The sequence below is a fragment of the Chelmon rostratus genome, chromosome 10 (genome assembly GCF_017976325.1).
Source record: "Chelmon rostratus isolate fCheRos1 chromosome 10, fCheRos1.pri, whole genome shotgun sequence".
In the NCBI taxonomy this organism is placed as follows: Eukaryota; Metazoa; Chordata; class Actinopteri; order Chaetodontiformes; family Chaetodontidae; genus Chelmon; species Chelmon rostratus.
The window spans coordinates 16,071,523-16,091,719 of record NC_055667.1 but is presented as its reverse complement, the minus strand read 5'-3'; the positions used below and the strand labels follow the sequence as shown (position 1 = coordinate 16,091,719).

The 20,197-nt window shown below is 44.2% G+C and overlaps 1 protein-coding gene across 1 annotated transcript in view; it reads right to left on the bottom strand.

The window, feature by feature from the left end:
• Positions 1-12,811: 12,811 nt before the first annotated feature.
• The window catches only part of cacna2d3a (calcium channel, voltage-dependent, alpha 2/delta subunit 3a), a 113,865-nt gene continuing 106,479 nt past the window's right edge, over positions 12,812-20,197 (bottom strand). The window contains exons 34-37 of the mRNA XM_041945390.1: positions 18,920-19,034; positions 14,817-14,929; positions 13,579-13,661; positions 12,812-13,441 (exon numbers count right to left, since the gene is read on the bottom strand). Of these exons, the coding sequence (XP_041801324.1) occupies positions 13,349-13,441; positions 13,579-13,661; positions 14,817-14,929; positions 18,920-19,034 (404 nt within the window). The 3' untranslated portion in view covers positions 12,812-13,348. The remainder of the gene's footprint in view (positions 13,442-13,578; positions 13,662-14,816; positions 14,930-18,919; positions 19,035-20,197) is intronic.

Below are 20,197 nucleotides of genomic sequence, written 5' to 3'. Positions count from 1 at the left end.
CCTGAGGAGAGAAACCTGAAATATACCAGGTGTTACAGTTTGAATTGCCATGCAAGGACTGAGCTTGCTTCTGTACATTGTGTTGGAATCTCAGACTTAATAAATCTGAAGTCCGTCTGAAGACAACCTGCGCAATCAATGGGATTTTTAGCAAGCAGCACTAATTAGGAAGTTGCCTGTAAGGCCCCACATGCAGGTCTGCCCAGGAAAACAGTTTCCACTGCTACGCCCAGATCCGCTCACTTTGCCCCTCTGAGGGGAGCAGAGTTAGACCAGTAAAACCAGTCACCCATCCCAGCGACAGTCCAGTGCAAGCATGCAGACATGCTGCAGACCTGTACAAATAACTCACTGTCTACAGGAGAGACTTTTTTCCCCTACTGAAAGTCTGAAAAGGAGCAGAGGGGAAGTTTCTTTGGGAGTGTAGAGCATTTTTGGGTCTTGTCCATCCCTATAACGCGGGGATAGTATTTCATTGCACTTTACCTTTTGAAGGAAAAGATGCAAAAAATGTTACTGATGTTAGAAAGGGTTAGGTAGCCGTGGAAAAGATGACACAAGCTATATATGCGGTATTTGTATGGATTTGTGCATTGCTGTGTGTGAGCACAAATGGCTTTTATGCATATTTCTGTGTGTGTGTGTGTGTGTGTGTGTGTGTGTGTGTGCATGTGTGCTTTAGCCTATGCATGTGTGTTTGCGTGAAAGCGTACATTCATGAATGTGTATGTTGGACCAGGATGTTGAAGCTCTCTGTAAACTGGCCTCTATAAGGTGCAGGTGTTTTCAGTCAGACCGTGGTTCCTAAGTCTTTACCCAAAGGGTTTTAAGAGACTGACATTCCTTTTAGACCTGTCCCACTGCACTGTAGCTCTAGGGAGACTGTGTACTAAGTTAACCTACTGCAGTCACCAACTCATACTTTTTTGCCGTTCATTTACAGTGTTATTTTACAGAACTTTATTTCACAGCATTGCAGAGATGTGTTTTTTCCCAGACGTATAGCTGCAGCTGTCATAGTGTCATCAAATGCGTTACGCAGCCTCTGCAGTAAAAGTCAAAGAGCATAACATGCACGGCACAGTATTTCCACTACAGAGTCTGCAGTTTCAAACTTATGCTGTGCAGAGAAAAGGGTGAGGGGGGTACACACACACAGAGGAGGAGGACATGGTTGTCTTCTCCACTGTGGTAATATATGGCTGTTCCCCTGAGCACAGAGGGCTTTAAGAGAACACAAATCACCACCCTGCATCGATGCGAGCATGCACACACACTCCCAAGTATCTACACAGACATGCCTTCCAGCCTTAGCGGGGTTTAGGATGAGCCCGTGACCCTGCCTAGCCAGCAGAGGCACACTTTAAAGCAACAGCCCACATTTGTGACAGGACGAGACTGAAGTAGCAGAGATGACGGCAAATTTTCATCAGTCATGATGCGCTTCCTCTCGCCTTCGCACGACTAGAAAATCATGTGTTTTCCCTCGCATGGCTTAAGTCATGGAGAGGATAAGTGGCTATCTAGCACCATCAAATGATAAATGAGCGAGAGAAGGTAGTGGAGGAGCTGTCAGTGGCATCCCAGAGAAACACGATCTCTCCACGGGGGGAGATCATTGCAGCCTCATACAACTTGATCGTTTAAAACCCGCAAACAGCAGCACAGATTTAAGTGATCAGGGCTGGCTTTAGTAGACTGGCAGATATGCTATAAGTCAAATGGTATGCAGAATGATAGATTCAGTCTGACAGGGGAAAATAAAATGAAGTCGCCACGTATGATGCCCAGATAAGCTTTAGACCACAGGTAGGCTCTTTAAGGGCGTAAACACATCAGAAATGTCTGAAGATTCATTTATTTTGATTGCCTCTCAGATATATGAGTGATTTTAAAAAAAATTCAGCTAGTGCATTTAGTCTATCTATCTGGTTTTTTGTTTTTGGAAACAAAAAAATGAGCATACAAGTAATGTCCAGAGCAAAAGATTTAAGCATGAGATTTAAGCTGCAGTATAAACCTGTCGGTGGATGAACCTTTTTTAGTGTTCTGGGAAACTCGGTCATCAAAGGGTCTTAAACCATATATCTGCTGCGATAAGAATTATCTTTGCACGGGTGTAGATCACGCTTACAGCTAGTGTACATGCACTCTGTTTGCCTCACTATTGCAGACATCCACTCCTGTGGCTAACAAATCACGTTATGTAAATGTCACGATACGGTGCGGGTGCAGGAACACAGAGCATACTGTATTCAGTGCTCACATTTGTTTTACTGATAGAGACCTGAGGTGAAAATTCCATATTTCTTTTATTACATGTCAAATTGCTAAGAATGTGAGCTAAAACATCCCATATGCAGGCGGCTTTCATTTCTTTTTATATAAAGTGCTTTTGATTTATGAGCCCACAATGTCTTTTTTCCTGCATGAAATAAATTACGGAGGTGAATTCCAAAAAAAGAAAGAAAGAGAGAGAGAGAGAGACAGAGAAAGGGAGAAAAAGACTCGGGAAGTCCTCAGACCAAAGTTCGGCTGATGTGCCAAGTTTGGAGCGCGTATCGGCCCTCCAGGTTTTTATAAGAAGGTATGAGTACGTGGGACAGCTCAGCTGTTTAACAGCTTTGCTGTTTATCTTCCTTGTGCTTAGCCGGGAGATTAATGAGGGACGTGGGTATTCATTAAACATTAACAAAAATAAACTCTGGTGAATTTTATCATAGAACATAGTTCATGTTATGAAAACATCACATTCTAGGTGTTCAGCTGACGCTCAGCGGAGCTCAACACCAGCACAGGCGTTCAGTTTAACTACACCTACAGTAAAGACGACTGTGTGACCACGGTTTAAAGTATATTTGTACTTGACATGCCATTTATACTTGTTATCTAACAATCATGATAGCAGTTTGAAGAAAACACCACTTTTTCTCTATTTTATCCATTGCTTGCTCATGTTTCTGCAGGCAGGCGTTAATATGTGGACTTGTGTTTCCTATGACGACGTCAAATACAGAAAAATGAAAGACAAAAGCTGGGGTTTGCCTGCCAGACATTATCCCCCGAGAGGCCATTCAAAGGAGTGACAAAATGTTTTCAACTCCATAACAATATCCCCGGTGGATTGTTTTTCCTTCCACTTTGTGCTTTGCTGTGCTTTGCCCGGACATTTCATTCTGTGGATGACTCTACACAAACGTATTATAAACTGTTAAAATCTTCAACAATGAAGTGTTCTGACTTTGTTCCAGTAAACTCGTGGATAACCACACTAATAGGTGACATTCGCCTTTTTCTGTCGAGCAGCAGAGCGGGAATGAGGTGCAAAGTTCACCTCAGGAATGACCTCAAATCGTTGTATTGTCAATCTCAAGACTGCTGGAGGCCCCAGTGGACTGCTAGACTTGAAAACTGTAATAATATATTGCACAGTGTGTCTGCTCACACAGATCAGTGTATCATCAACTGACTCACGTTCTCACTCTGCTCCAGCTGCCCCACCCATAATCCACACATGCACACACCTCCTAAAGCCCAGTGAGCTGACTCAGCGGATGACCGTCTCGTCTTCGTTCCTCATTTGAGCGTTCAAGTTTTGCTTGGAGAGCCGCCTGCTTCCACAACAGGTGCGTTTGATGATTAGAGGTGGGTCTTGCAGTTGTCCGTTGCGATCAGGCTGACGAGAGGCACGCTCGCCTGCTGGGTCCAGCTCCTGCTCTCCCATGACAAGGTGCACACCTGGCAGTTTACACATGCACATGTGATTGAACACACACCTGGCACAAACACACCTGCCCCTGTTGTCAAAGCTGTTGAGTGGAGACAAGGCGCCGGGCCAGGAGGTCCGCCAGACCAGCTAAATGAACTTAAAAACATGCAATGCAAGAGTGAGAGAAGCAAAAGAGAGATTCAGAGGTGTGCCTAAGCAATTTATGCCTTCTTTCACCTTCAGTTCACCTTCACCCAAGGGCGTAATTTACATTTCAACTTTGGGGGAGACATCTGGGAACTACTCAAGACTCCACAATTATAGTCTGATTCATGTTCATAACACACTGCTTATGCTACGTAACCCTTTGGCACTCAACACAAATTAGTAGTATATAAACATAATTTCTGAGAGACAGGGTTGCACTTAGCTTGACATCCTGACCTGGACAGTGTACAGCAAAAAAGCCATAATGGTAATTGAGCAGTATATAAATGTGGTAGTTTGAATGGCAGTGGCAGCGGCAATTTGGATCTCCAGCGGTGCAGGAGAATGGAAAGATTATGTTTTCCTCAAATGTAGGATATGTTGTAATTTTTTTTTTTTAAATAAAGACAAGTCATTTAGTTGAGTTTTCAGACAGGATCACAACCCTGTGTTTTAACCACCTGAGCTATCAGGGCTTCCCGAGCTGCATCGGAGATTGTTTGAATCTGCATCGGCCTGAAGGCCTCCTGGGGGTTGGGGGCCCTACTGACGGGCTGCTGCATGCAGGAGAATGACAGAACTGGTACCCGGCTTCCTCTTTCCAGGCACACTCACATTCAGCATGTTAAAATTTGTGTCGACAGGACCTCACTGACCAGCTGGAGCGCTTTAGGTGCCATTCGTCTCTTAATCACTGACTGAGCCGCCCTTTGAGCAACTGTCTAGCTCTGCCTCCATCCTCTTCACCTCCTGGTCTCGCAGTTTTCAAAGAGAAAGAAGGACAAGTCAGTCAGCCTAACTTGATAATGCTGAATCATTCTGACGAAAGCTTGAATTGTGCACACAGCAAGTCATTATTCTTTCCCCCCATATGCAGAGCCCCTCAGCACTGTTTAGTAAGGGCATTAGTGAATTTAGTGCTGTTCCTGATTATTCTGAGTGGCTTAAGAAATCCAAACAACCAGGCATATTTTCTCACCTATCCCAGAATAATAAATCAGACATTTTTTCTGGATTTGCACAGTGAAAATATACTCTGGAAGTCATATCCAATGCATAGTGTATTTTCTTTTATGAAGAAAATCCTTCCCTCATTTGTTCCAACCACACACACTATATTCTTACTATATTATAGTCTTGCTTTTATTCTACTGTTTTTACTGCTTTTTACATATACTTTGCAATGGGAGCGTTTCTTCTTCATTTCCTTCTTCGTGTTACTTTCCTTTAACAATTCGACTTTTCACTGTTGCACATCAAGCTGAAATCACTCAGAAGAACTTTATGCACAAGGCTATCATTAGGTTTATGCCCTCACATCAATGCAGTTTCTTAGAAGTAGCAGAGATCTGATTGTTTAATGGAGCAGGCATTTAGCGCTTGCAAACCACACACACTGTTTACACCATGGAGGAAAAAAAAAGTATATAAACAAATGCTGGCCAAAATTACCACTCTGACTCAACTTGTTACCCTCAGTCCATAAATACATAGTTTATTAGGATCAGGCCCATTTCTTCTCCATCAACACAACGGCAAGGCATTTGGCTGGTGAGACTGGGTTGGGCTGGTTTGAATGGTTTACAATGGAATTATTTTCTCAGATAAACAGCTCCAGGCCTCAGAGCTGATTGGGAGGCGCTGCATAGAGCAGGAGCTCCATCCTGTGTCCTTAACTGCGGCCATGACAGCGAGAGTGGGACAATGAGCCCAGAGAGGGAGAGATTTTATAGAGTTTATATGTCTGATTGTATCTTTGTATTTATGCTGAGGTCACTCTCTATGGATGAATGAACCTGGAAATTTAAACTCAGCTTTACTGACGTGCTTTTGTGGGAGCTCTGGTCTCTACAGAGTCCCAGGTCCAGTAATAAGAGGAGGGAATAAGGTCAAAGGAACAAGGAGGGAATATAGCCACTATATAATATAAAATAAGGTTCACTAAAAAGAAGAAGAAATTGAAATAGGGGGAAGGATACAGTCCATTAAGAAGGAGAGGAAATAAGGTGCAGTAAAGCTGGGAGGACTCATCTCTGCTCTTCCAGGTAATCAGAAGAAAGACTCTGCAAAACCACATGAGCAGATGATGTGATTTGGACTCGGGCTGAACCAGGGAGGGGTCCAGTTCACTGTCACACATCAAGGTCGTGAGAGTGCAGAGTGTGTGTGTAATTTCTCTTACAAGTTTCATAAATGATTAAAACATTTCAGCAGGATCACTGCAAATCTCTCCTTTCTGACCTGCTCTCTCTTTCTGTTGCTCTTGGCTTCTGCCTCTTTTAGCCTCACCTTCCAGCCCTCGCTCTGTTTTGGACAAATCCGATTGTGTGCAAGCTTCCTCTTTTTTTTGCTCTCCCAGTAATGACACACTGCAGTCCTTTTAGATTACACAGCTCATTAATAATACACTTCATACACCCACTAATAAGCAATATGAATCACAAACACTCATATATCCACCCACAGACAGACCATATATACACACACACACACGATGCCTCTGAGCTATGACAAGCACATGTACAGAGTATATTACAGCCCTGATTATTTTTAATTACAACATAGCCTTTAACTGTGGAACTGCAGCAGTTACATAAATGAGAGTCCTAATCAACTGGCTCCCCGGGCCTCCCCCCCGTCTGTGGATCTTGAAAAACAAACAGACGGCGTCACAGCCCAGCTTGCCTATACCACAAAACACACGTCAGCGACCAGCATTACCCCGCTGTGATGTCATGTCCTCTAAATGCTCCAGACAGTTAGGGTGAGGGAGAGCAGGAGGGCCACATGTGTGAAGCAAACACACACACACACACACACACACACACACACACGCATACTGTATATATAAGTATAAATGTGTTGGTGTGCTGTGTGCACACTCACACACAGATCAGAGATACAGAAAAGGGGCGTGACGGCGGTTAGGGTGAGAGAGAACAGGAGGACGCACAGGGCTGCGGTTGGTGTCAGGAGCAAGGCTTTGGATAGTCCTACGGTCAAGAGAGTAATGATGGGTGAGGGCAGGGTGAGAGAGGGGGTGAGTGGGGGGACACTGGGGCATATAAATGTCACAGTGCTGCAGTGATTTTGCTGTCAGGGCCTGTGGTTGTAACCATAGCTTTCCTTTTACTGCTCTGCTATGCAAAATAAGGGCGTTGAAGTCCCAGGGCCAAGCATGCACAGTACATGCGACTCACTGGTCTGGCCAAAGACACACACACACACCTTTAATCAAGCACTCACACATGAATGCAAATGAAAAAGGGCATTATTGTGTAGAAAGTGTATATTTACTGTGTCTGTGTGTGCGTTCATTCTGCATTATATTCCGCATTAAAAAAGTCTATCTATCTATCTGTCTATCTATCTGTCTATCTATCTATCTATCTATCGAACTACTTATCTATGTCACACACACACACACACACACACATGCACAAACATACACTAATGTGCCAATAAGAGCAACCATTTAGTCCTGTTCACACTGAGTTCATAGAGAGTTAGACGGGACGGCTCTCCAGCTAGGGTATAAAGATACAAATCAAACATGACAGATGGACACACACACACACACAAACACACACACACACACACACACACACACACACACACACACACACACACACACACACACAGAGACCTCTATAAAAGTTTGATGTAACCACATCATGCCCAGAGACGCCATGTACAAAAAAACACTGCATCAATTATCACATCAACGTTCAGCCTTCATCAGCACAGCAGGATTTACAGCAGGCATGGCGGAGCCAACAGCCAATAGTCCCAAACTCATTGATCGGTCCTACATCCAAGACAAACATGCTGATGCTGATGAACTGTGATCCAGGGGAACTCTAAAATGCTCACAATACTTAACGGCGGTTCTCAATCCCAATCCAGAGCAGAGACCTGGGGACAAGCCGGAGCCGAGAGCCAACGGTCTCGCTTGCATTGAGCTAGGATACTGTGAGACCACCTACTCGGTTGCAATCAGCCCGCCTTTTCCCTCCGTTGCCTCCCTGACCTCCAATCTAGCTTTTCCTCCTTCCCTCCCCTCTCCCCTCTTTCTTCACTACTGACTGTCCATTCTGTTAAACCGTCTCTAAAAACAGCCCGGGTGCATTTGAGTGGCAGAGGCAAAGCAGGGGGCTCCTGGGTCTCCATTTAGCCACTTCCTGTTTGAGGGAGCCAATATGTATGCCCCTCCAGGCCATTGCTCGGCTTGCCATGTGTGAGCGAGTGAGGCTTTTCGTAGACTCGACGGGCTGGCAGAGCTCAGATCACAGCTACAAAGACTCCGCTGAATATGCTAATGTTAAAAACTCTCCCTCAGCTTGTTTGCGCAAACACGGGGCGGAATGCTAAATATATGCCTATGATTTGTTCTGGTTTTGTTATTCAATATTTGGCTGAAGAGAGTAAGCTGCCTGTCTGAAAGAAAATTGATGAAGCTGGTGAATTATGTGCAGTCTTCCTCCCAAATATATACTGTGTGCTAATCCTGATCAGAGTACAAAAACAATGAGATACAGTTTCTGTTTCTCACACTCTTGTCCATTTTCTCATTCTTTCTCTCTCTCTCTCTCTCTCTCTCTCTCACACACACACACACACACACACGACCAACAGTCCCTCCATTTCATTATAGAAAAACAAAAGTGAAATATGTTTAGATGAGGTCTTTTTTCATAACATTTTTCATTTCTTTTTTTATTGTTATATATATATTCCTATTACAGCCTGATTGGACTGAAGAGTACACATTTTAAAGGGATTAAATATAATTTTGCGTCAGCCCTTAATACCTTGTGTGTTTTGTTGTGGTTGTTTGAGGATTTTGAGCATTTTCATTCCAAACTCTTTCTTGACAATATTCATGTCATTCAACATATCCTGAATTATTATTTTTCTAACAAGGACTATCCACAAAGCTTCGATCTTCTGTATTTAAGCATCCATCCATTATTTATTTATTTATTTTACATAAGTGTTTCATTTAGAGCAGGCATCTCAAACCGGTTCCATAAAGGGCCGCGTGGCTGCAGGTTTTCATTCCAACCCAGGAGGAGCACATCAGGCCAACCAATCAACATCAAGGGATCACTTAGTTATCAGCTGAAGACTGAGATCAGCTGATTAATTGATTCCAGCCAGGTGTGCTCCTCCTTGGTTGGAATGAAAACTTGCAGCCACGCGGCCCTTTATGGAACCGGTTTGAGATGCCTGATTTAGAGCAAATTAATAGAACTGACATGAACAGTGGACTCCTTTCTGTACAGTAGAAGGGACTAAAACCTTCCTCGTGACTTTCTGTTCGAGCTTAGACAAAACTTTGCTGCATTCTTTTTTAAAGGTGGAAGTTCAAGTAAAAGTCTAATGTCAAATATGTTTTGAGCGAATCATTTAAATGAAAAGAAATGACTGACATTTTTATTTACAACTTAATCCTGATTGTTTTTCTTGTTTCCTTCCTTTTTTTAGGATACTTAATATTCCCCTGCATTCTTGGTACCACTTCATTTTAAAACAGTGTCAGGCTTGAAGATTGTAAAAAATGATGTTTAAAGAGACTGGTTCCTCCAGCATGTAGCCTGTTAAATACCCCCCCTGTAGTCTGAAAGCCTGCCTGGGCCTGCAAGCCTTTCACACCGGAGGAGAGTGAAAAAAACATGTTCGTTAGTGAGTCATTAAAATCCCTGAACCGGCCTGCAGAGGCAGCGCTGAGTATGAACCTGAAAATGCATCCACCTGCAGGTCCACTGTTGGCTAAAATGAACACAAATTCAGAGGGGCTTAGACGTGAATTTAGCAAGATTTAAAGCATGAGTGGACCTCTGAAGTGTCTCCTGTTGGCCTGCTGGTCCACTACTGATGACTGTGTAATGACGCAGAGGTCCACTGCTGGATAGGTATGCAAGTGTTTGCACACACACAAACGTGCGCACACACACATATATACAAATAGTATTAGTACAGCTGGCTGTCAGGTCCTCAAGCTCACCAAGAGGTCCATAAGTACTGAAGGCTTTTCTTCCTGTCACAGCATGGGGTGCACAACTAACTCTGTGTATGAGTGTGTGTGTGTTAAGAGTGTATGTTTTCAGCTGGCACCTCTCAACCTTGGCAGCGGCGTGTCTCCTGACACACGCAGGAACAAATTTGTCTTTGGGGTTTGGTTCGGTTTAGCCTCTGATGTGTGTGCGTGCGTGTTGGTGCGTGCATGTGCGGGTGAGGTAGTCGAGAGGTCTGGTCATTATCACCACTACAGCCAGCGAGCATGTGGCCAGAGCAGCAGGGGAAAAAGGTAAAGGAGGGTGGAGAGGGAGGTAAATAAGGACAGAGCTGGGAAAATTATGGTTAGAGGGCAAGGGATGAAAATAATGACCCCAGCAGTGATGCTGCAGATGTACAATCCATCCACCACTACGCACGGTGATCAACACTAAAGAAATAAATACCAAATGCTAAAAATGCTTCTCTGTTTCTCTAGAAATGTGATATTCACTACTGTAAGCCTATCCTCTAGAAAAACAGAAGAATACATGCACACAGTGAGTTGCAGAGCTGAGATTTTGCTCGTCACCCTGTGGAATGTCGACAGAATCGTATATGTGTGTGTGTGTGCGTGTTTTCCCAGCTTGTCTTAGCTGTGGCGTGCTGTGGTCACCGGGCCTGTGTGTGGTCCTGGTGTGGTTCAGCTGCTCAGAATCATTTCCATTTAAACATATCTGTGGTCCTCAATGCAAACCGCCAATGTTATCCACTCCATTGGAGGTAACACCAAAAGCTTTGCCCTCTTCGTGACCGCCTCTGTGTGTGTGTATATGTTGTGTTCATGTGTGTGACTGTTTGTGTGTGTGTTGCATTGTGCATGGTTAAGGGGGTGTTTGCGCAAATGTTTGAATGTGTCAATATGTGTGCGATTCACTGTCATCTGCCTTCCGGCATATTAGCAAAGGAGATTTCTCATGAAGTCAAGATAATGGCGAGCAAACAGGGCTGGAGTGGTGCGAGCGCTGATGGATGGCTGTGTTTTGAACTGCAGGGCCCCTTCAGGGCATTGTGTCCCAGTGATCAGTGACTCCTCTCTCTGGGGTTCCTTCCCACCACAAACAGCAGCTCAGATCGGATCATTGAGAAGGAATGCGGACGCCTTCTCATAAAGTACCTTCGGTGATGTTTCTCTCACTCGCTCTGTCTTTGAGTGTGTCTCTTTTGATGGACGGGGGTTATAGGTGCGAACTGGCTTCTCCGCGTGAACATTTGTGTGCTGAGCCAAACCTGTAAAAACACATTTATGTTTCCATAAAAACATAGATGTCTTTGTCAGTGGATCCTCAACAGTCTTTTATTTTCTTTCTGCTTTTGCCTCCTATCCCTTTCCTTGTTATTTCTGTTTTTAAAGAGTATCAGTTACTGTTTGACACCGCAACACAAAAACAAGCAGCTGAATCCCCTTCTCACCTGCAAACAAGCATATGTGAGCGTTGTGCAATGGGATATTTGGAGTAGTGTCTTTCAGCATCTGCATGGGTTATGTTTTCTAACCAGTGTGTGAGGGACAAAGCTTACAGAAAACAGAGATGAGCATTTATCACTCACAGGACCCAGAGGTGGCGATGGGGGTGCATTTGAGGCAACTCCCCAGGAAGAAGATTGCTTTCCCAAGTCTGCCTTTTGTACGCACATTGGCTGCACTTTCCCATAACTCATCTGGCGAACAGGAAGGAATCACAGACCGGATTGGATGCATGACCCAAAACAGCTCCAGTCCCATTATGCAGTGATAAATGACCCACCAGCAAGTCGGGGAATTTTTTTGGACCATAGAAAGAGGAAGAGCAGGATCAACTGGAAATGATTAGAGTCACACAGTTTTGCTCAGGGGACACGATCAGCGAAACAGTCGAGAACAGATCAGACGACTCGGACAGTGAGAATTACCTCGTCAGCGGAGGAGGAAGTGGGGCTCAGCAGATCTGGCGGATCGAGGTGGGGAAGGAGAGGGAGACAATGCATGTCCCGCTGCTGACCACAGGGACCTCGGTGCTGACATGAAGACCACAGCAGAGCAGCCTCCTGCCGGCACTGACGGGGTCTCTGATAACTTCTGCTGGTTTTTACTTATTGTGCTTATAAGAGTTGGCCCGATGTGTCACAGGAATCCTGTTCTTGCATGTATGTGTATGTTTGTCAGAAAATGTCAAAGGATTGTTTGTGTCTATTTCCTAAACAAATACAGATGTATGTTGCGGTTGGCCTTCCATTCCAGTGTCATGGACTTTATTGTCTGTCTTTGTGTGGGGGATAGGCCTCTGGGGCACAGGCTTACATGAATGACAGAAGAGTGAAGCGCCACATGCATGCACACATACACACACACACCAGTGCATGCATGTGCACATGCACACACAAGCCTGCAACATCCCTGCTGAAGTGGAGGCAAAACATTTCCCCACAGACAACCACTAAGAGCAGATACTGTATTAATCAGTCAGATCTGCCAACAACAATAAAACTATCTGTAGTGACGAGAACTGATGCTTCATATTATCTCTATTGTTCTACTGAGGGTCTGCTTCACTTACAGCCTTTCAGCAACAAGGCTTTCAACAACAGCGGAAATTTTAAACATCGTTTTATTTCAAAAGTACACAAACAGGACCAATATTGTTCAATAAGGCAAAGCTCAAAGATTAACAACCACTCACATCAGAGGACTCAAAATCTCATAGTCACAGTTTATGGGTACCACTTGCAAATCATAAATAAAACTTTTTTTGTCATATATATAGATTAGAATTTTTTTTTCTCATCATGAAAAAAAAGATCATTAGACAAACATTTCATCACAACCCCAGCCACATATAATCGTCTTCATCTTCAGTATTATTATTATTTTTTTAATCCTCAGAATCATTATTGTCCATGGAAAGTCAGAGTGGGCCAGGGGAAGGTGCACCTGTCTTTCTCCACATGGGTGTTACGTGGCTCTAATGCCCAGTTCCAAGCCCAGCTACAGACCCCAGCCCTTAGCTGCTACCTGAAAGGACTGAACATAGTGGTGTGAGCGTCAGTGGGTTTTACTGGACCACTTGTGCAGTTTTTAAGCTACTATGTGCATTGTTAGCATTATTACTATTTTCAAAACTTCCCTAAAAATCTCTCCGTGCAGCTCATTTGGTATTGCTAAAGCACCTTAATGATCACTACTTAGCAGCTGCTATCCATTATCAATCCTTTCAAATAAGTGCCTTGTTGGGAGGTACCTCAGGGCTAGGGGCTTTGCAGGTGGTGAGTTGGAATTGGGCGCAGTTTTATATGGGGCAGAAGTGTTTTTTTCTGTGGCATCGTCGTGATTCTTTTGCATGCCGAGCCAAGCCGATCCAAGTCAAGTTCTGGATGGAGAGGCGTGGCCAGCTCTGGTCACCTAGGGAACAGCGCCAGGAGGACGCAGAGCAGCGTTGCTGCAAGAGACGGGCCGAGACCCTCAGCTCCTCCACACTCCATTGAGTTCTCCTGGAGAGAGAGGGGGGGCAAGATCCGGACAGATGTGGAATATTTAAACAGAACACAAAAGCAGAATTAATGGCGGATGTATTATGAAAGAGAATAATAGTGAGTGACATGTGTGCGTGTGTTCGTGGCGCGGATACCTCTGGGTGAAAAGGGTGACAGGTATCGGGGCGCCTCCTGTCCTTTTGCATCTTCAACCTCTCGCACTTGAGAGATTCATTATGTGCAGCTGAAGTTAAAGCAATAACAGACAGTGTGTACCCTCTGCAGGGTGTTTTCCTGCTGGAGTTCTTTTCTTGTTTATAATGGCAAAGAATGCATGTTTATGAGTGCACCACGGAAAGAGGTTCTTACGGATGCAGTGATGCTTTCGGGCTCAGCGCAGTGTGCAAAAAGAAAAGGAAAGCAGACTCTGAGCGATGTTTGATGAGTTTTCTTTGGTCGCATAGCAACAGAATAGCAGGCTTTATGCTACAGTAAGCACTCAACAACAAAATAAACAGTGGTGGACATGTATATACAGTGTGACTGGGCTGCACAAAATCTCAGAGAAATGCACATTGCAGGAGAACCCAGCTCGGCAATGTGGTGACGAGCTAAGTTCTTTCAGTCTGACTCCACTCCGAGACGTGTCTGCTATTGATCAGGACCCCGTCACAGCGTGGGATGTTGTGTAACACAGTCCAAACACACACACACACACACACACACACACACACACACACACACACACACACACACACACACAAACAGAAAGAGACCTCTAGTAGAGTGATGTCTCAAGGCCTCTGCTTCAGATCTTGTCCCATGCAACGCTCTCATCCCTTTCATCTACCAGAGGGGCGGAGGGCAAACAAACTCCCCGAGGCTGCCCCACAAATGAAATATTCTATTTTTTACATGCGTCCAACATCGACAGACACACACTGGTTGTAACTACAGTATTGTGACACCGGGAAGAGAACAGACTTCTCCATTAGAAAACATAAGGAGGTAATAGTGTGATTTTTTTCTCAGTGGGGGGGAAAGAGCCTAACTGGAAAGACTGCAGCAGGACAGCTGTATAACACATTAAAGTCACCCTCAAAAGCCATTCATTCATTTATTCATTCATCTTCTTCAGAGTCAGTTTATTGCAAAATTCATCTTCTATTTGAAATTGAGCCGTGACAATTATTATTAGTTTTTGTGGCTTTTAATCAAGCTTTCTGTCAAGGTTTTCTGGAGCTGTTGCTTCACTCGTCTTCACACCCCTGTCAAACGTAGCTCTCTCGCTTCCAACTCATCCTCTCCTCTCATTCAGGACACCAAGAGACTGGAATCTGCACACTGTGCTCAAACACCCCCACCTCTCAAGTCCTTGGCCAGCGAAGGATATACATGATTTCGATGGGGTCCATGGTGATTGGCTCAAACATGCTGCAGTCACACTTGTTGTCCACCACCACCATGAAGAGATTACTGCTGGGGATCTGCTGGATCACAAAGGACCTGCCAATCACAGCACAGACAGCCAGAGACAGAAAACGATGAGGAAGGAAGAAGGAAAAAGGGAGCAGGGGACGATTGAGAGCTGGATTGGCAAGGAGACAAGGCGCATGGGTATGATGTAAATTTCCATGTGTGTCAGAGGATTTGTGTTATGAGTGTTCACATTCTCCCCTGGCGGAGGGGAGATGCACTGAGGAGACTCCACTGGATGCATGTCAAGAAGATGACTTGCCTCACCGCCAGCTGTCAATAAACATGCAGAGACACAGACAGACTCACACCAGCAGACACACACACACACACATATATAGCATACACACATACTTCTCTAACCCACTCCATCCCCTCCTCTTCCTCATCCTCTCCCCTTCCTTCTCTTTTGTCTTTGTTATGTCCTATCCAAGGCGAGCACCAATGAAGTGTTGCCGAATATAAAACACTCCAAAGGGAGACAAATGGGAACCACACTTTTATGCTCATAGCTTCCCATGGCTGCGTTTTACTGGCCTGAGAGATCAGGCCTCGCCTCGGCCTCCTGGCCAGTGATTTACGACCACGGATAAGCTTTATGAAGAAGAGAGGTCGTAAAGATGATCTCTTCTTTCTGTCACCCTTTCTTTCTTTATCTCTCGCTTCTCTCCCTCCCTCTCTCTTGCCGCAGCTGGGTGATTTATCGAGTTCACTGTGAGGCATTTATCAGACACGTATGAGAACATGCACGTGTGACTGAGCGAACACACACACACAGACATGCAGAAATCTTGCATGCACGCACACACTTTCTAAACTAGAACTAAGACAAAGATGGCGAGACTTGATAGATCAAAACAGAGCTAGTATCGAGAACATCTCCATCCTTACTAATTCAATACTATGACCAATTTAATCTGACCACAAACGGCCTGCACTCCCTTAGCAGCACCAATCCACCGCACACTAATACAGTTATCCCACCGTGACCAACCAAACCCCACCAAACCAGCCCAGCAAATAGGCCAAGCCAGTTCCAATCAGGGAGAATTAGGATCTGCTGATGTTTAATAATCCGTGCTCACCCCTGCACAGCGCCGGGCCGGCTCAGCTCAGCCCGCTGATAGAAAGCAGAGCAAGTGTTCTTGGAGGAAAGACTTAAACACATCCTGACAGCACAGCTGCTGGCCTTGAACATACCCAGCGCTGGGAAGGGGAGCACTACACCGCATACGAATGCACACACATACACCCTTAGACACACAAAAGGATGTGCACACTCTCTCACACAAACACGCACAGCCGATATAGCCTAGACTGTGTCTTCCTCTAGACATGGTCTCCTACTGCTGTGCTTTTGGCCATCAGAGAAATGGACGACAAAGACGACCAAAATGTTTCTCTGAGAAAAGATGGAGAATGACAGAGGGAGACAGCGAGTGACACAGAGAGCCACAGAACAAAAGATGAGGCTGTAAAAGAGAGAAAGTTCAATGGATGAGAAGCATAAAGCTGTCGTGCTGGAGGAAAAGATAAAGACACACACACAGAAGTGGTGACAGAACGTGTCTTCGTCTCAAAGCTCTGTAGCCAGAGCTGATAAAAATTAGCACATCTTATCAGCACGTTCTGATCATGAAGGGAACCGTTTTATCTCCCCAGTGTCTGCTGCCTAGAAGCTCATTTCAGGGGGTCGAGTTAAGATGATAATATTTCATAATGCATTATGCTTCACACATGCTTTTCTCCTGATGCAGAACAGTAGCAATTTGTCTTTCTACCATTCGTGGTAAAATCACTCTGTGCTCAGTTTTGGGGATATGAAATAGGTTTGTGAGTCCTGTAGTGTATGTTCACATTTTTCCAATGATTTAATCATTGCATAACTAGCCATAACCATAACTGCACGCACTGTATGGTTTTCAGAAATATCTGTCATCGCAGTTGGGAAATTTGACCAGTAATTACTGCGTGTGTAATTTAACAATTACTAATTCAATGAGTTGACATTGCTCCAATAAAATCTCAACAAACAGACTGGCGAGAGCAATGCTGTCATATTATTTCCACTTCTCCAGTTACTTTTGGGGAAAATGGGCACCATGATTGCAGTATTCTCCTTTTAAGCCTTTTTACACACTTACATGATTCCAGTATGCAGTATGTTCGGAGGGGCTCTATCTGAAATGTTCCTTCCAGCAGCTGATGGTGCAAGTGCAGCTAAAAGCTTATAACAAAAGCTCCTGGTTGAGTAACATGAGGCATGAAAAAATTTGAAAATAAAAACATGAAGTTAAAAAAAAAAGTCATCAGAAAACATCCAAAGGCCACTCTTTACCTTGAAAGGTTAAGAAAAAGGAACATAATTATTAGAACTTCATTTAACATGTAAAAATCGACACTTATTATAAAAATTACATATTATAAAAATACCCAAAAAACATACCTACCCATAGTCTAAAAAGTGATTCTCTTCTGCAACTGTAGCATTGAAATCTGCTTAAAAAGCCAGTAAAGAACCAAAACCTGCCTATGATTACGCAATGATTATTAGTGTGACCCGGGATGAAAAGACATATAAAGAGATGCATTTCATGGTTCTCAGGAGAACAGTTGGAACCACGTCTACATGTCTCACTGTAGTGCTTAAAATGCAGCTTAATGCAACTTTGAACTCTCTCTCTTCGGGACATTGCTGGTCTGGGACGGTCGGGAGAAAGAAAGAGAGCATGTGGAGAGGTTGGATATATGGCTGCGAGAATTGTCGCTAATAGTCCCCTTGAAGACCTTCTCTGGTTAGAGACATGACACACTCTTTGTCCTAACTCTCATGTTACAGTCTGGAGAAGCTGGCAATGCATTAATGGAGATTAAATCATCCTATAGGGCCACTTAAACTACTATATCATTCACTAGATTTTGTTGTTTCTTGTGCTCTGTCAGTCTGTCTCACCCATCAGGACATAATGGACAAATACAAATACCGACATCACACACACTCACACACACACAGTCATAATATAGTAAAGAAAGGTTTAACAGGCAAGAGCTTAGGGTATATTTCCTAGAGCATAAAGCACACACACGTGTCCCGATGAAAATATGAGAGAAAGGCCTCAGTCAGCCTGTAACGTGAAACAGATGTTTATCGCCAATATCCTCTATTACTAATATGAGCTATAAAATTCCACATTACTGAAATAAAAACTCCATTTTACTTTGTCAAATTCATTGTGCTTTAAAAAAGATTTATTTGAAGGCGACATGTTGCTCAGAGAGCGCAGCCCTGCCCGCTAATCCTGGTTCTGGTGTCATCATGGGAGATGAGGCCATTCTTCTCTGAAGCACGCTTCTTCTCTCATGTTTGTATGGGTGGGTGCTATGTGTGTGTGTGTGTGTGTGTGTGTGTGTGTGTGTGTGTGCAGTATGTGTGTTTGGGGTCTGACTGCATCCCCAACCGCATTTCACTCCTAGCACCCAGGGCAGTGGTTACCCTGCTGACCTTGTGGGGCTGTACCGGCAGCAGACACACAAGGAAAACACACACACGCACGCACACACACGCACACACACACACGGTTCTGAGCTTCCCTGGCAGCTCCACAGCTGGGAGCAATGAAGGGCCCATTGGAGGGATCCAGAGAACACCCCACAATTGCCTGACAGAAAAGCCCAAATTGTTAATGGGGACCACACTCATTTTCCCATTTTTAAAGGAAGCCTTTTTTTTCCACCTCTCTCCCTCATCTCTAAATGCCTCGTATTTAAAACTGCCAGGGTAGAGAGTGAGTGTCTGTGTGTCTCTGATGGACTGCCTGGATAACAGTGTTTTCAACAGACAACAAATGATCTAAACGTGTTCCTCATTATCATGGATTATAGAGATAAGAATACTTCAGCAAGCTGAGCTTTAACAGGATAATTCATTGATAGTGTGTTGTCTATAGAAAAGGTGTTCTATTTAACAGGAGACGTATTTAGACTGTTGTTAATGTGTGTTCACGTGCGCGTGTCCCATACTTGATGCAGCCGTCACAGTCAAGGTTGCCCGTGTTCTCTTTGATGGTTCTCTCGGAGATGAAGGCCGGGTACTCTGTGTCACATGGTACCTGCATGGTCCGACCCATCCTCTGAGCTAGAGAGAAAGAAAGAAAGAAAGGAAAAAATGAGTGAGAAAGTCATGGAACATCCACTTCAAAGTCAAATATATATTTAAAATACTCATGCAAATAAATTGTAAGCAAACACACCACATCCTTGCAAATATACAAGTTTGATAGAAAGCAGCATTTGTGAACCAGAGCCTTCTCTTGGATATTTCCAGTGGAAATCTAGGCCAGCCATTTATGCAACATTGCTTGAACTCTCCTGCCACCCAGAGGCTTGAAACAACTCTGCAGGGTGGAAAGGATTGGTGGAGGAGCCAAAATCCTCTATTTGGGCCAATATTTTTAAAAGCAGGCTAATTAAAGCAGGGGCTAATATAATCCACATTTGCATATTAAATATTTACATTTAAATACGTTTAAGTTTCCAAGTTGGGTTTTTATCAGGGTGGCGCTCACGCACTTTTTACAACACGCACACAGAGGTCTAAAGATGGGGGATCATGTGCGTGATTTGAATGGAGCGGTTTAATCACCGGGTCTCAGCCGTGCAGTATTACTGTGTGAAAAAATGTGTGTGTGCGCGGTTGTATATAAACTATATGCATGTGAGAAATGCAGCCTACATGTATAAACGTCTGGGATTAGTTCAGCTTGAGAGGCTGTGTAGATTGGGTTACGGGCTGCTAAATTGGGGTGTTTCAGCTGTGTGTCACAGGCCTGTGTCTCTATTGTAAAAAGATATAGAAACTAATGCTAAGACCTGAGGCTAGCCAGCTGTGAAATTGTCTCGACCGCTTGGCGAGCAGCGATGCCCAGCTTCACTTCATTCGGGATAAGAGTGTGCAAGGAAAGCATTTTATAGACTTTCATTTTGTGGTTCTTTCTCTCTCCCTCTCCCCTCCCTCACATTCGAAACATTTTTATATTAGTTTTGGCTAGAATTAATACTACAATACGACGCTGCTTAGCGAGGCTTTAATTTCAGACAGGCAAACAGTATTCAACACTCCATAAAGCACAAGGCATCACAGCATTCGTAGCTTTGGCGGTAACCATATGAGAATGTGCGTGCGTTTGTGGAAGAAAGTGAGGCCGAAAAAGAAAGGAAAGACATAAAACCTGAGACGAAGAGAAAGAGAGATAGACAGAGTGAGAAAAGAGAGAGAGCGAAGCCTTTTTTCTCCTGTTA